Below are 15,764 nucleotides of genomic sequence, written 5' to 3' on the forward strand. Positions count from 1 at the left end.
CAGGATAATAAGGAGGGAAAGAAATTGCTGAATTAATTAACTGAATCGGAATACAAAAAAGGGAGGTATGAGGAGGTCAGGGAAACAAGGATATGAATGTAAGATATGGAAAGGTTGAATTTTTATTTTTATTTTTTTATCTGTGTACTTATTCTGTATTTGTCTTGTATTTTTATTTTTGTCTTTTATTTTTGCATTTTCTGCTTTAATGCAATTCCTTTTTCTGAAACTTTAATAAATATTTATTAAAAAAAATAAAGAACTGTAATATTTCTCTAATGCAGGCATAGGCAAACTCAGCCCTCCAGATGTTTTGGGACTACTACTCCCATCATCCCTAGTTAACAGGACCAGTGGTCAGGGATGATGGGAGTTGTAGTCCCAAAACATCTGGAGGGCTGAGTTTGCCTATGCCTGCTCTAATGGCTATGCAGGTGGTTTCCTGATCTGCAGAGGTGATGTTTGGGACAAGGGCTCTGCAATGTGTTGTATGCGATGAACGGCAGTTTGCCATTTCAACAAAGATGGGGATAGAGAAAAAATGGGGCATCTCTGTGAAGCAGGGATCTGCTGCCTATTTGCCACGGCTGCACTTGTATATTTGCAAATAAAGTCAACATTGCGACAACACTCTGAAAGCTCCAGTGCCATCTCCCATCCAAAGAAAATGAAGCCACTGTAGGTAGCTCTGCCCTTGAAACCTCTCTCCATGTTTGCTTGGGGAACACAGATGGCACTAGCAGTTCTCCAAAGCAAGGAAGAAGGAAAGAAATGCTTGGGGACATTTCTGAACTGGCAAAGGTCTGTGCACTGTTTCCTCCCTGAACCAGCCACTCCCTGAAACACTCAAATAATATATTCCTACCACCAAACAGTCTTACCTGAGATCATCAGGCGAGATGCAAAACATCCAGAGAACATCCTGAAACCTGAAACTCTCACTGTGGCCCATCGCAGAACAGGTGTGAGTGGAGTCTGAAGATGGAGTGATGCTGGTGGAGAGAGAGGAGTCAGTGTTGAATGAGCCTCCTCTAAACCCTTGTTGCCATACATTCAGACCATTTTCACATGACACTCTCCTGGCCTCTTAAGGGCATGCAGGGTCTTTGGATCTTTAGCCTTTTCGCCATCCTGTTATCCCATGTTAACGTTCCAACCAGCTTCATTAATGTGTAATCCCAAAAATTTGGGTCCCCTACAAACTGACACCAAAGTTTCGGCACTGGATTTGGATTTGATATCCCGCTTTATCACTACCCAAAGGAATCTCAAAGCGGCTCACATTCTCCTTTCCCTTCCTCCCCCACAACAAACACTCTGTGAGGTGAGTGGGGCTGAGAGACTTCAAAGAAGTGTGCCTGGCCCACGGTCACCCAGCAGCTGCATGTGGAGGAGCGGGGAAGCGAACCCGCTTCACCAGATTACGAGTCCACCGCTCTGAACCACTACACCACACCGGAAAATGTTGGGGGGGGGTTGGGGGGACCTATGGCCCCCATTTTGAGTATTAATAACTCAGTTTGGGAGGGCAGCACAAAATTTGGGGTTCATGGCACAACACGAGCACAAATCTTTGGCATCAAGTTGGAGGGGATCGGACAATGTTGGATTGGGGGAGGTGTTAACTTGCAAGCCTGATTTCCTGTATGAATTGCTCAGTTTTGGGGGTGGCACAAAACAAGGGGTTCAAGGTACAAAACAGCACAAAATCATTGCAAAAAAACAACAACTTTGGCATCAGTTTGAAAAGTTACACGTTAAGCTGTTCCAGCCCCTTACCTCAATCCCATAGTTGACATTGTTTTAAATCCTGTGCATACAGCTTCAGCCTCCAATAGATTTATCCCATTGGATTCATTCATTTAATAACATTCAAAATGACCAGAAACGACATAATGTACCTAATTAATCAGACAGCCCTATTTTAAAATGCCAATGATTTTTACTAGAAATTCTTACAATAATTGCAGGTGGCCAGTGCCATCTTGGAAGAGGGCTTCCCCCTTTCGGAACCCCTCTTCTAAGATGTGGTCCGCTATGACGTATGCATGTGCCATCTAAAAAACAGGAAAAGCTGCCTTTTTCATAAAAAAAACCTATCCAATCATGTGCATTCAAAACTCTTCAGTTCCGCCGTTCAGCCTAAAAAGGACAGCTTGCAACAATGGTCCCGTACACGTTAAGCAAACACTACGAATCCAATTATATAGAGAAAGAGCCTAAAACCCACAAGACGGGCCAGGATAAAAACAACCAAAACAGCAGATTGGACCAATTAATTCATCCTTCAAAACTCGTCTGATGAATCAGTTAGCGTTTCTTTCTAACTGGGTGATGTCCCTAGCTGGGCAGCATAGCGGAGGGGTGTTTGCCAAGTCAACACACAGGAACTGAGCTGGTGGTGGGAGAAACACCCTGAGTGAGGCAGCGTCTACAAGTGCTAGCAGCTACCTAGGGCGCTGCCGAATTTCCTCTCTCAGCACTGCCACCTGTTGCTCCTGCTTAGTAGCAGCACAACAGAAAATAGGACGGCTGGCTTGATGTGATCAAAGAGAGACCAAGGCTGCGTACGCACTGTGCTGAGGTCCAGCGCCGAGGGCCTTCTGGAGGTTCCCTCATTGCGAGAAGCAAAGCTACAGGGAACCAGGCAGAGGGCCTTCTCGGTGGTGGCACCCGCCCTGTGGAACGCCCTCCCATCAGATGTCAAAGCGATAAACAACTACCTGACATTCAGAAGACATCTTAAAGCAGCCCTGTTCAGGGAAGTTTTTAATGTGTGATATTTTAGTGTATTTTTGGTTTCTGAGGAAGCCACCCAGAGTGGCTGGGGAAACCCAGCCAGATGGGCGGGGTACAAATAAATTATTATTATTATTATTATTATTATTATTATTATTATTATTATTAGCACACGACTTCCCCTCAGTAATCCTGGAAAACTAGGGTTTTGCCACCTTTGTTCTGGCAAAATACAGGACAGGATGGTGGTGGGTGGGTAGGGGGGGTGCGTAATCCACCCCACCCACCCCCGTCGCCACCACCTGGTGCTGAAATGACTTCAAAGCAATCCATTACAACCTATTGCAGCCTAACCGGCTGGCCCCTCTGAAATTTGTCACACACAAATACACACACATACACACACAAATTTGTAAATCTGTCTTGTGTTTTGCTACCCGGAGCTGTAATGCATGATCTTTCGCACACATGCAGTACTGTACAGCACTAAATGCAGGCCAGGGCAAAAATAAATAAATAGGGGGGCATATTCTGATGAGGGGATGAGCTTTGTTCCACATGTTCAATTTCGGAAGGAGATAAAAAAATATTAAGGAGGGAGGGAGGGCAAGTCTTGTGGGGAGCTGCTCTCTCCCCTCCTCTCAAAATTTATGTTCAAAACTCGGGTTTCTGGGCTACACTGACCAAAAACCGCTTTTTTTCTAGAGACTCAGAACCTGTTGCTCTCTGAGGGATGGGGCCTGGTGCTCCCAGAAGAAGCTGCAGGGAAGGGGAAGGGACAACATGGAAGCCTTGCCCTGGTTTGCTCTTCCTTGGAGGTGGGATTAGGGGGGGAGGAAAGGAGAGAGAGAGAGAGAGAGAGAGAGAGAGAGAGAGAGAGAGAGAGAGAGAGAGAGTGAGAGAGTGAGTCCAGCAGCAAAGCAGAAATAGGGGGAATACAGGACAAACTACGGTATGTCCTGTATTGAATCAATACAGAACATAGCATTTTACATTGAAATAAGGGATAATCCCGTAGGGTATAGGATGGGTGGCAACCCTACTGGGAACTGTAGTTTATGCCTCACAGGGGCACAATCCCCAGCGCCCTTAGCAAGCTACGCTTCCCAGGGTTATTGGGGGGGAGTCGTGTGCTTTTTAATGTAGAGTCTGCTGCTACTCATTTACTCTCGTTAATTGTTTTCCTAACGCAATTACAATACAAGGTCCGTATAGTAAAAGCTATGGTTTTCCCAGTAGTGATGTATGGAAGTGAGAGCTGGACCATAAAGAAGGCTGATCGCCAAAGAATAGATGCTTTTGAATTCTGGTGCTGGAGGAGACTCTTGAGAGTCCCATGAACTGCAAGAAGATCAAACCTCTCCATTCTGAAGGAAATCAGCCCTGAGTGCTCAATGGAAGGACAGATCCTGAAACTGAGGCTCCAAGACTTTGGCGACCTCATGAGAAGAGAAGACTCCCTGGAAAAGACCCTGATGTTGGGAAAGATGGAGGGCACAAGGAGAAGGGGACGACAGAGGAGGAGATGGTGGGACAGTGTTCTCGAAGCTACCAGCATGAGTTTGACCAAACTGAGGGAGGCAGTGGAAGACAGGAGTGCCTGGCGTGCTCTGGTTCAGGGGGTCACGAAGAGGCAGACACGACTAAACAACTAAACAACAACAAAATGCAATTTTAAATCTTGGAATCGTAACGTTGCGCTTTATTCATTTGCAGTAACCCACCTCAGGAGGATATGATATCCCCTAAAGAGCTGGCTAGAAATCCATTAAATAATGTCCGTCAAAGACCACGACCAGAATTGGCTGAAAGGGGTGGAAGGGAATTAAATGCATCACTAATACCAAAAAGGAGGTTAGTGGGATGGGTGAGGAGAAAAGCTTATTGAAATGAAGGCAGCCCTGTATTTAATGTTTTTAATGTCTGATGTTTTTTCATGTTTTTACTATTCTGCTGGGAGCTGCCAGGGTGGCTGGGGAAACCCAGCCAGATGGGCGGGGTATAATTATTGTTGTTGTTGCTGTTCACAGGATAATTTTTACGTTCTGTCTGGAGTGCCCCAGCCTTCTGGGCTTGACTAATTTAAAGGAAAAAGAAAATGGGTTTTTCATACAGAAATCAGCCACACTTGACACTGAACTCCAAGGCTGCACACTTGCAAGCCGTTTCCAAGCATTCCTCTCCAGCGCAATTCATTTCTGCAGCACATGCAAGGGGCACATGCAGAGGGGAGAATTGGAAGTGGAAGGGGAAGGGGAAGGGTCATGGGCCTTGCCTCACCCATGAGGCAAGGTGATGCGTCTGCCTCAGGCTGCAGGATACACCGGGGCAGCAGATCCCAATGTAGATCTTTCTTCCCCTCCTTGTTCCTGACGTAGATCTTCATTCAACCCTTCTTCCCTGGTGGAGAGGGGAGGGGGCCATCTGGTGCTTTGCCTCAGGGCCAAAACATCTCAGGCCAACCCTGCAGGCACTCAGCGCTAGGGTTGCCAAAAGACCAGAAGTTTGATCTGCAAAAATCAGCAGGTGGAGGTTTTTTGGGGTTTTTTTTGCAGCATGGACATTATTGCCTCCCTCTGATGTTGTTCAAGACATAGAAGCACCAGGCAGTAGTAAGCAGTCAAACTTACAGCAGGGGAAATTCAGGTAGGGGGGGGAAGCAGAAGTGGATGGCATCTTCACCCCATGCTTTTAAAGCACACTGAGCACAAATTTAAAGCACATGACTTCTCCCAAAGGCTCCTGGGAACTGCGGTTTCCCCTTCACAGAGCTCCCAATTCCTAGCACCCTTTACAAACTACTGCTCCCAGGATTCTTTGGGGGAAATCATGTGCTTTTAATGTATAGTGTGGATCAGCTCAAAGCATAGCTGTCAAGCGTCCCTTATTTGGCGGGACAGTCCTTTATCGCAGGGCCATGTCCCGCTGCTGTCCCTTATTGATGATGTCCCTTAAATAAGCTATTGAAGGTAATGGGACCCTTTCTATGTCCAGCTGTGCTTTGTCAACAACAAATTGTTGCTGTTTTTTTGTGTTGAATATATTCTATATGGTAATTTATAGGACCTAATAGGTATCTAAAGCCATTTGCACACAACAAAATATGTATTTTATCAAAGTAATTGTTGATCCCTTATTTTGGCTGCTGACCCCTTATTTTCGAGGCTGCTCGCCCCTTATTTTCAGATCTGTAAGTTGACAGCTATGGCTCAAAGGCTGAAGAGACTGGGCGAAGTTGTGGAGACGTGGCGTGACACAGGACTTGTGGTTTTTGGAGTCCACAGGATGGGCCACACATTTCGTAGCCTGTTTGGAATCTAAGTACCTTGGGTGGACAATTCAATGTTTTATTAAAGTGGATTTATTTAACTGTGCTTTCTATTTTAGGGGCTATAACTTTTACAAATGGCAAACAGAACAAGATAGACTGTAAAAACACATGGTTGAATAACACATTTATTTTATATGTACACACACACACACACCTCTTGCTCATGGATTTTTCCTAGTGAGCTTTCCCCATCAATCTGTGGCAACAGAGGGATGTGGTAAAAGTCGCTGCTTTGCTTTTGGGCCGGCCCAAAATTTGCAGAACATTTTGCTTTGTAGGGGAAATTGCAGAGTAACACACTCTGGCAAACGGCAATCAAGCAACTCTTGAGATCTGGATGAACAGGAGGTGCTGGAGGAGACAGGAACGAGTTGGGATGTGGCCACCTCAACTTCTCTTTTCATTTCTGCAGGACCCAGGTGACCCCGAGTGGGAGGCCCAACACTAGCCTGTCAAGATGGGTGAGATAGAGCAGATGAAGCAAGAAGCTGAGCAGCTGAAGAAGCAGATTGAGGTAATGTGGGGTGGGGCGCGTATGCCAGGATGAGAACCTAGCCCCCTCTAGACGTTCTTGGCATCCATGGTCAATGGTCAGGGATGGTAGGAACCATGATCCAAAAAACATCTAAAGCAGTGTTCCCCAAACTTGGGTCTCCATCTATTTTTGGGACTACAACTCCCATCATCCCTAGCTAGTAAGAAGACCAGTGGTCAGGGATGATGGGAATTGTAGTCCGAAAACAGCTGGCATCCAGAGGTTGGGAAACACTGATCCAGAAGGCCAGAGGTTCTCCATCTATGATGTGAGGGCCAAGCTATGAATCAGGAAGACCCTAGTCCCAATCTTCCTTGCCATTTACAATAAGAAATAAGAAATAAATCAGATGAGAGAATCTTTCATATAAACGCCACCCCCCCCCCAATTTTTCAATTGACTTGCCTAAGATCCAGGACAAAGCGCCACCTTCCGGAAATTCCCACCAAACATCAATTCCGCCTTTGAAATCCCAGTAATGTCTGGGAAAATCCAGACACATTGCAGCCCTGTTGTAGACGCAGACCTTCTTTGGATATATGCAGTGATATTTGGTATGAATTTATGCATAACATATTAGGTTATTGATGTGTATTAGGATAATAAGAATAAACACGTTTGTATATTAAATGTATGGTCATGTAACAGTATTTTTTTAATATTCTTTTACTCTCCCTTTTTTCTCCTATTTTTCTCCTATTTTTCTCAATCCTTTTATAAATGAAATTCTTCTTCTATTATTATTATTATTATTATTATTATTATTATTATTATTATATTATTATTATTATTATTATTATTATTATTATTATTATTATTATTATTATCATCCAAGGCCAGCTAATCCAAGCCTACTGCCTCTTTTTGCCTGCAATTTCACTCCATCTCTCCTTTGTTGCAGGATGCCCGAAAAGCTTGTGCGGACACTACGCTTACACAGGTAGGAAGGGCTGATACTAAATCACTGTGTCTGGGCAGAATTTGTCTAAGGGGAAGAATCCATCAGGGCTCAGAAGAGAGGAGTGGAGTTTCCCATAATCACCTGTGGCCAGGGCCGGCCCATCCATTAGGGTAAAGAAGAGAGGAAGGAGTCGCCTCAGGCAGCAGATGATGGGAGGGGGGTATAAGGAGTAGCAGTGACTAGGCATTGGGGTATAGAGTCACACAGCCTGTACTGTACAACCAAAGGTGGCCTGCAGTCCTCAGGTGCAGTGAGGTGTGCTGGTCCCGGGGGCTAACCGAGAGGTGATGTCCGAGTCCAGTTCGAGATCAATGGTGCGCAATGAAGGCAGTCCATAGAAGTTGAAGCTGGGTGCAGGGCAGGGCATCGGGTGAGGTCAGGAGCTCCGGCAGGGAAGCAGGTCAGGGATCAGGCTGGAACTGACAACCAACAATGTTGCTCCTGCAACTTGGGACTGGGGCTGGCTGGCTTTTATCTCCCCGAGGCATAGGGCAGCCCCGATCCTCAGGTGACTCTCCTCTCCTGGCCTGGAGGCGAGCACTCCTCCTGCGGGAACTTAGTTCCCTCCGCCTCTCTGCCCTGAGCCTCTGCAGCTCAGGAGAGGCTGGAGGGTCACCGGACCCAGAGGCAACCTCAGCTTCCCCTGACGGGGCTGGGAGAGGAGCACCTGCAGGCAATGGGTCCTCCATCACCTCAGGGGCCAGAGCAGACTCAGCTGATGCCTGCACCTGAGGATCCAGCACAGGTGAGGACCCTTCAGGCTCAAGCCCCAGCCCCGGCTCAGCTGATTCTGGAGGCGGGGACTCCTGTGCAGGCTGGGATTCCTCAGGTTCAGCATCCGAATCCGATTCCCAGGCCATCACATGAGGGATGCTGATTAACTTTCAGTTACTCAGTGGCAAAAAGAGGAAAAAGGAATATAGATTGTTCACACAAAGAATTCCTTCCTCTGTTTAATCTTTATTGTCAACCAGAAATCAGGCTTTTCACTCTGCCTTAGCCAGCTTCCCCTCTCTTCTTCGAGACTCTTACAAGCTTCCAGATCGTAAATTTTCACCAGTAGACAGAGAAATATCTTAAGTTACAATTTTTCTGGTGCCAAAAATGTTTTAAGAAAGAGAGGGTGCAGATCTTCTGACCACGAATGGTTCTTTGAGTGAGATGTCAGTTCCTCGACTCGCCAGCTCATTTTAGCTCCCATCTGAGCCCCCCAGCAGAAAACAGCTTTGATCAGAGCATTTGAGGTTATTCCCTCGATCACTCTTTATCTCAGAGTGCCTGGTTGTCAGACATTCAGTCTGATTACCATCAATCACCAGGTAATTATCTCCTGTCATCAGAGACTGTCAACCCACCATTCCTTCCCCCAGAAGCCCCCTGTTTAAGGTGGTTTGTGTACATGGAAGGAGAGACGAACTAATTCCATGCAGCCATGACAGTGTGTGTTCATACCCGCATTGTCCCTCCTTCCGCCATACACCTTTGATGGCAGGGGCTTAATCTTCCTCCTTTCTCTGCAGCTTGTGTCCGGGCTGGAAGTGGTTGGGCGCATTCAGATGCGTACACGGAGGACTCTGCGTGGACACCTGGCTAAGATCTATGCTTGTCACTGGTCCACAGATTCCAAGTAAGTGACGCAAAAGGATTGCTCCTGCTTCCCCTTGTTGCGCCCTGTGCCAGAAGCTCGTTCCCTCAGGCTCAAGGTATTTTGGCACCTGAGGCAAACCACAAAATGGTGCCCCTACCCCCAGCTGGTGAAGAAGGGGTGAGGGAGAATCAAATCAGCCTTATAATGGTTGAAGTGGGAATCAAGGGCCGTCATGTAAATTGTTGGTGTTGTATAATCACTGTGATGCTGTTATGTGAGTCTAAGCTATAAGAGTGCCCTGTAGGCAGAGAAAGACAAGCCCACCCTTCCACTACCCCTTAATTACTCAAGTGTAGTAATTACGTTGACATCAAAACGCCAGTCCATCTCTCTCCCCCCCACCCCGGTCCTATTTAATCCAGGTATAACGTTCTTGGGGGGACACAATAATTAAAACAACAACACCTGTTGCCAGCCACCTGTTAGCAATATCTCAATAGACCATGAAAATTAAGTCCTCTTCTGGAAGTGCCCAATGTAGATGAAAGCACAAAATTGCCTTTGAGAATATGGACTGAACCAGGAAGAAGAAGAAGCGGAAGAGGAGGAGGAGGAGGAGGAGGAGGAGGAGGAGGAGGAGGAGTTTGGACTTGATATCCTGCCTTTCACTCCCCTTAAGGAGTCTCAAAGCAGCTAACATTCTCCTTTCCCTTCCTCCCCCACAACAAACACTCTGTGAGGTGAGTGGGGCTGAGAGACTTCAGAGAAGTGTGACTAGCCCAAGGTCACCCAGCAGCTGCATGTGGAGGAGCGGAGATGCGAACCCAGTTCACCAGATTACGAGTCCACCACTCTTAACCACTATATCAGGCTTCCTCAACCTTGGCCATCCAGATGTTTTGAGACTACAATTCCCATCATCCCTGACCACTGGTCCTGCTAGCTAGGGATCATGGGAGTTGTAGGCCAAAAACATCTGGAGGGCGAAGGTTGAGGAAGCCTGCTGGCTCCCAGTTCCAGTTTGGTAGCCCTGAAGGTTTGGTAGACCTGGGGAGAAAGGCAATGGCTTGAGATGAGGCAAGGAGGTGTACTCTGAAGGAGAGAGCCTTCAGGACCTTTCTGGTCAAAGCAACCAAGCTGACGTTCACCTGGTTCTCTCCCTTAGGCTCATGGTCAGTGCCTCACAAGACGGGAAACTTATTGTCTGGGACACGTACACAACCAACAAGGTAAGGGATATTAACAGCAGGTACGAACCATCTAGCAGTCAGCAAGATCAGAAATGAAAAGATGCCAATTTCCCCAGAGCCACAAATATCTTGTTCCTGAGTTTGTTTTGCTGCATCTGAATTACAGCCCGTGTTTCTTTCAATGTTCCTAGCTACATCTGCTTGCATAATATTGCATAATAGAAACATAGAGTTGGAAGGAACCTGGGGGAGGGCATTATCTAGCCCAAACCCCTGCAATGCAGGAATCTCAACAAAAGCACCCATGGCAGATGGTCATTAGGGCTGGGCGATATATATCAAAATATCATCCAAAACCTGTTTGACGTCCATATTGGTTTCATAATTTTTGACCTGTCAATATGCCACGAATTGTGGTGTGTGTGTGTGTGTGTGATGCAAAAATCAAAATGTGGGCAAAACCATGAATCCAGCCAAGGTCTCTGCATAGCTCCAGCCATGATAAATCAATATAGTGTGATGTTTAGCTGGTTATATATTGCGATGTTGAAAACCAGATACAGTATTAAAGGTAAAGGTAAAGGGACCCCTGACCATTAGGTCCAGTCGTGGCCGACTCTGGGGTTGTGGCGCTCATCTCGCTTTATTGGCCGAGGGAGCGTCCGGGTCATGTGGCCAGCATGACTAAGCCGCTTCTGGCGAACCAGAGCAGCGCACAGAAACGCTGTTTACCTTCCTGCCGGAGTGGTACCTATTTATCTACTTGCACTTTGACGTGCTTTCAAACTGCTAGGTTGGCAGGAGCAGGGACCGAACAATGGGAGCTCACCCCGTCACGGGGATTCGAACCGCCGACCTTCTGATCGGCAAGCCCTAGGCTCTGTGCTTTAACCCACAGCGCCACCCGCATCCCACAGTATTACCCAGCCCTAAATTGGCCATCCAACCTTACTTTGGATTTCTACCCTGTCCTCTGATCCCAGGTTCATGCCATCCCTCTACGCTCCTCCTGGGTCATGACCTGTGCCTACGCCCCGTCAGGGAATTTTGTGGCCTGCGGAGGTCTCGACAACATGTGCTCCATCTACAACCTCAAGAGCCGTGAAGGGAATGTGAAAGTGAGCCGGGAGCTCTCAGCCCATACAGGTGATCTTTCTGCCAGGACTTTGCACCTTCTGTCCTCCCACAGAATCACAGGAAACACACAGGAAGCGGCACCAAGTGCCAAACTCAACTTCCTGGAACTCCCAGCTTGACAAAAGATGCTGCTTTGTTCCAAGTTACAGCATTGGCCGAATCCGCTCTCTACACTGTCTGGCAGCTGCTCTCCTGGGGTTCAGGCAGGATTCCTGGGGAGATGGAGAAGTTTCTAGCCCTGTGATTGTGAAGATAGGCTTCCAAGTCTGTGGGTAACATGAGGCAAAACCTCAGAAGCCCAAGGGGGTTGCTGAATACGACTCCCAGTGGTAGCCCTGTGTAGATCCTTGTTCCTCTCTACAAAGTGGGATAAATGATCATTCTTATAGTAAAGGGACTCCTGACCATTAGGTCCAGTCGTGGCCGACTCTGGGGTTGCGGCGCTCATCTCGCTTTATTGGCCGAGGGAGCTGGCGTACAGCTTCCGGGTCATGTGGCCAGCATGACTAAGCCGCTTCTGGTGAACCAGAGTAGCGCACGGAAATGCTGTTTACCTTCGTGCCAGAGCGGCACCTATTTATCTACTTGCACTTTGACGTGCTTTCGAACTGCTAGGTTGGCAGGAGCAGGGACTGAACAACGGGAGCTCACCCCGTCACGGGGATTCGAACCGTCGACCTTCTGATTGGCAAGTCCTAGGCTCTGTGTTTTAACCCACAGCGCCACCCATGTCCCATGTTCTTATAGTACAAATTGCAAAACAATGCAAAATATTTTCCTTATTGGCCTTATTTATGTAGGTTGCCCAGTTCAGCTTTTCGTGGTCCAAAATGTTGATTTCAAAAAACTACCGGTAATTCCTTTTTTTAAGCAGAGAGTACGGACAGTGCCTGTAATAACCTCTATCACCACAAACTTATGATATTCAGAGTCTGTTATCTCTTCCCTGCAGGTTATCTCTCCTGCTGTCGATTCCTAGATGATAACAACATTGTGACCAGCTCTGGAGACACCACATGGTGAGTGTATCTTATCTATCCATGTAGGAAGGGGAGGGAGAGAGAGAGAGAGAGAGAGAGAGAGAGAGAGAGAGAGAGAGTACGAGAGAGATTGATGAAGGAATGACAAGTGCTTGAAGGAAAAAATTATTTCAGCCCCAGTATGTTTCAGAATAATCCTCCTTCAGGAACATTGTATATATTAAACACACACACACACACACACAGAGAGAGAGAGAGAGAGAGAGAGAGAGAGATAGCACTGGCACAGTATTATGTTTCATAATCTCATAATACAGTAAATATGAAACAAAGTGATTAAATTACTTATTATAAAGGGTGGGTATAGTTTCACAATATACAAACAGAACAAAACAAAACAGTAGGAAGAAACTATTAATAACCTTTATTACATTTCATGTAGCATACAAAAATCTCAAAACTATTTCCAGCAAAGCATCTAGATTTAGATTTCATTGTACCTTAGTACACCAGTACATGGTGAAAAAAGTCCATTTTTAAACAAAGCAGCCATAATTCCCCTTACCCTCTCTGAATCCTACTAGTCAGTTTAACTGTGCGGGCTATATCCCAAACTTTGGCCAGCCAGGAGATTTTATTCCAGCTGTAAACAATAATTATACAAACTGCACAAAATAAATAAAGGAACCTCTCCCTGTCACCTTTTGATATACCCAAAAGGAGTAGTCAGTGGATCTCTTGGTAAGCTTCTTCCAGTGATAATTTTGATTTCCTAAGTATTTTAGGACACTTCCAAAAAATATGTAAAATATCAGCAATGGGCGTCTTACATCTCCAACATAAACCACTCGCTGTTTCATATGCACAAGTAAAACATTATGATTTTAAGGATCCTTAAAGCCACAACCAGATCAGATACAAGAGCAGAGCAGGTGGCAATTTTAGTCATGTTGCCGCTGCTGTTAGCTACCTTGAGGTCTGTTTTGAGGAAAGGTGGGACAGAAGTACTTTAAATAAACAAATGAGAGAGAGAGAGTGTGCGTGCGTGCATGTGTGTGTTTCTCTGGGTGAACCCATGAGCAGAACAGCCCCATCACTCTGTTCCTCTCTCCTCCTCAATGCCCCCTCACTGCAGTATGCTCTGGGACATTGAAACCGGACAACCGAAGACAACGTTCGTCGGCCACACTGGAGACTGCATGAGCCTAGCCGTCTCCCCAGACTTCAATCTTTTCATCTCTGGAGCCTGCGATGCCTCGGCCAAGCTGTGGGATGTCCGGGAGGGCAGCTGCCGCCAGACTTTCACAGGGCACGAGTCGGATATCAACGCCATCTCTGTAGGTTCCCCTAAGTGGCCGGGCCCAGAGCTGAGGGGTGGTGGCAGGACTGGAATAAAGGACAGGGGAAGGCAGCTAGGGTTAAAAGAATGGGCAGGGGCTGCAGAATAGGAGGGAAGGGAGTGAGATCATTGTTTGCATCTGTCTCTGCCCAGTTCTTCCCCAATGGCGAGGCCATTTGCACTGGTTCCGATGACGCCACCTGTCGCCTCTATGACCTCCGGGCAGACCAGGAGCTCATTGTCTACTCACATGAGACCATCATCTGCGGAATTACCTCAATCGCGTTCTCCCGCAGCGGACGGCTCCTGCTGGCTGGATACGATGATTTTAACTGCAATATCTGGGACTCCCTAAAAGCAGAGCGTGTGGGTGAGTAGGCCGTGCCCCGGAGCTAGCATCTCTCTCTGCCAGCTACTTCCATTCCAGGGACAAAGACCGTCTTCTCCTTCAGGAAAGCATGTCGGTTTATTTTATTTTAAAGTATTTATATATCATCACACTGATTCCAGCATGGGTCACAACAATGAATTGCATATGCAAGTACAGTGGTACCTCAGGTTACATACGCTTCAGGTTACAGACTCCGCTAACCCAGAAATAGTGCTTCAGGTTAAGAACTTTGCTTCAGGATGAGAACAGAAATTGTGCTCCGGCGGCGCAGCAGCAGCAGGAGGCCCCCATTAGCTAAAGTGGTGCTTCAGGTTAAGAACAGTTTCAGGTTAAGTAAGGACCTCCAGAACGAATTAAGTACTTAACCTGAGGTACCACTGTATTTAAAATAACACCTGCTGGGACTTTTGCTCTTTCATTGTACATTGCCTTGGAATGCTTGGGTAGAAGGTGATCAACAAGTTGTTATTAGTAATACTAATAAATGTGAAGAACAGAAGGTGGAATAGAAATCAAACCAACACAAAGGGGTGTTATATGAATCATCAGGGTTCTATCATCTTTTTGAAATGTATGTTGCTTGGAAACCTTAGTAACATGTGACTAATAAATCTAATTAATAGTAGTAAAGGTAAAGGTACCCCTGACCGTTAGGTCCAGTCGCGGATGACTCTGGGGTTGCGCGCTCATCTCGCTCTATAGGCCGAGGGAGCCGGCATTTGTCCGCAGACAGCTTCCAGGTCATGTGGCCAGCATGACTAAGCCACTTCTGGCGAACCAGAGCAGCGCACGGAAACGCTGTTTACCTTCCCGCCAGAGTGGTACCTATTTATCTACTTGCACTTGATGTGCTTTTGAACTGCTAGGTTGGCAGCAGCTGGGACCAAACAATGGGAGCTCACCCCGTTGCGGGGATTCAAACTGCCGACCTTCTGATCAGCAAGCCCTAGGCTCTGTGGTTTAGACCACAGCGCCACCCACGTCCCAATTAATAGTAGTATGCACAGTTAAAAGCCCTCTCCCTACCCAATTAAAAATAATAATCAAAATATCATTCCATGAATTTCCAACTCGCAATAGGAAGTTGAAAGCAGGTTCAGAAAGTGGGAGGTTGTGCTCTCCAAATGTAAAGGGCATGGTGTCCCCTTTACAAGGAGGAGGGGCTGTCAACTGGCTGAGAGCTTGTCTCATCAATTAGTATTTCGCATGGTTAAATTGTTCCTGGACTGTGCCAGTGAGAGGCAGATCACAGCACATGAGTGTGTTCTTGATTGAATATTATCTCATATAAAAAGCCCTCCATACATAGAGGTAAGGTAAAGGTAAAGGACCCCTGGATGGTTTAGTCCAGTCAAAGGCGACTATGGGGTTGCAGCCCTCATCTCGCTTTCAGGTTGAGGGAGCCGGCGTTTGTCCATAGACAGCTTTCTGGGTCATGTGTCCAGCATGACTAAACCGCTTCTGGCACAATGGAACACCGTGACAGAAACCAGAGCGCGTGGAAACGCCGTTTACCTTCCCGCCGCAGTGGTACCTATTTATCTACTTGCAGTGGCGTCCTTTCGAACTGCTA

At 46.8% G+C, this 15,764-nt stretch overlaps 1 protein-coding gene across 1 annotated transcript in view; it reads left to right on the top strand.

Annotated features, from left to right (window-relative positions):
- The window catches only part of GNB3 (G protein subunit beta 3), a 30,160-nt gene that overhangs the window by 12,286 nt on the left and 2,110 nt on the right, over positions 1 to 15,764 (top strand). The window contains exons 2-9 of the mRNA XM_083481948.1: positions 6,483 to 6,584; positions 7,507 to 7,545; positions 9,087 to 9,193; positions 10,320 to 10,383; positions 11,328 to 11,490; positions 12,434 to 12,500; positions 13,597 to 13,798; positions 13,954 to 14,170. Coding sequence (XP_083338074.1) covers positions 6,528 to 6,584; positions 7,507 to 7,545; positions 9,087 to 9,193; positions 10,320 to 10,383; positions 11,328 to 11,490; positions 12,434 to 12,500; positions 13,597 to 13,798; positions 13,954 to 14,170 — 916 coding nt within the window. The 5' untranslated portion in view covers positions 6,483 to 6,527. The remainder of the gene's footprint in view (positions 1 to 6,482; positions 6,585 to 7,506; positions 7,546 to 9,086; positions 9,194 to 10,319; positions 10,384 to 11,327; positions 11,491 to 12,433; positions 12,501 to 13,596; positions 13,799 to 13,953; positions 14,171 to 15,764) is intronic.

Source organism: Podarcis liolepis, assembly GCF_965112155.1.
Source record: "Podarcis liolepis genome assembly, chromosome: 17".
In the NCBI taxonomy this organism is placed as follows: Eukaryota; Metazoa; Chordata; class Lepidosauria; order Squamata; family Lacertidae; genus Podarcis; species Podarcis liolepis.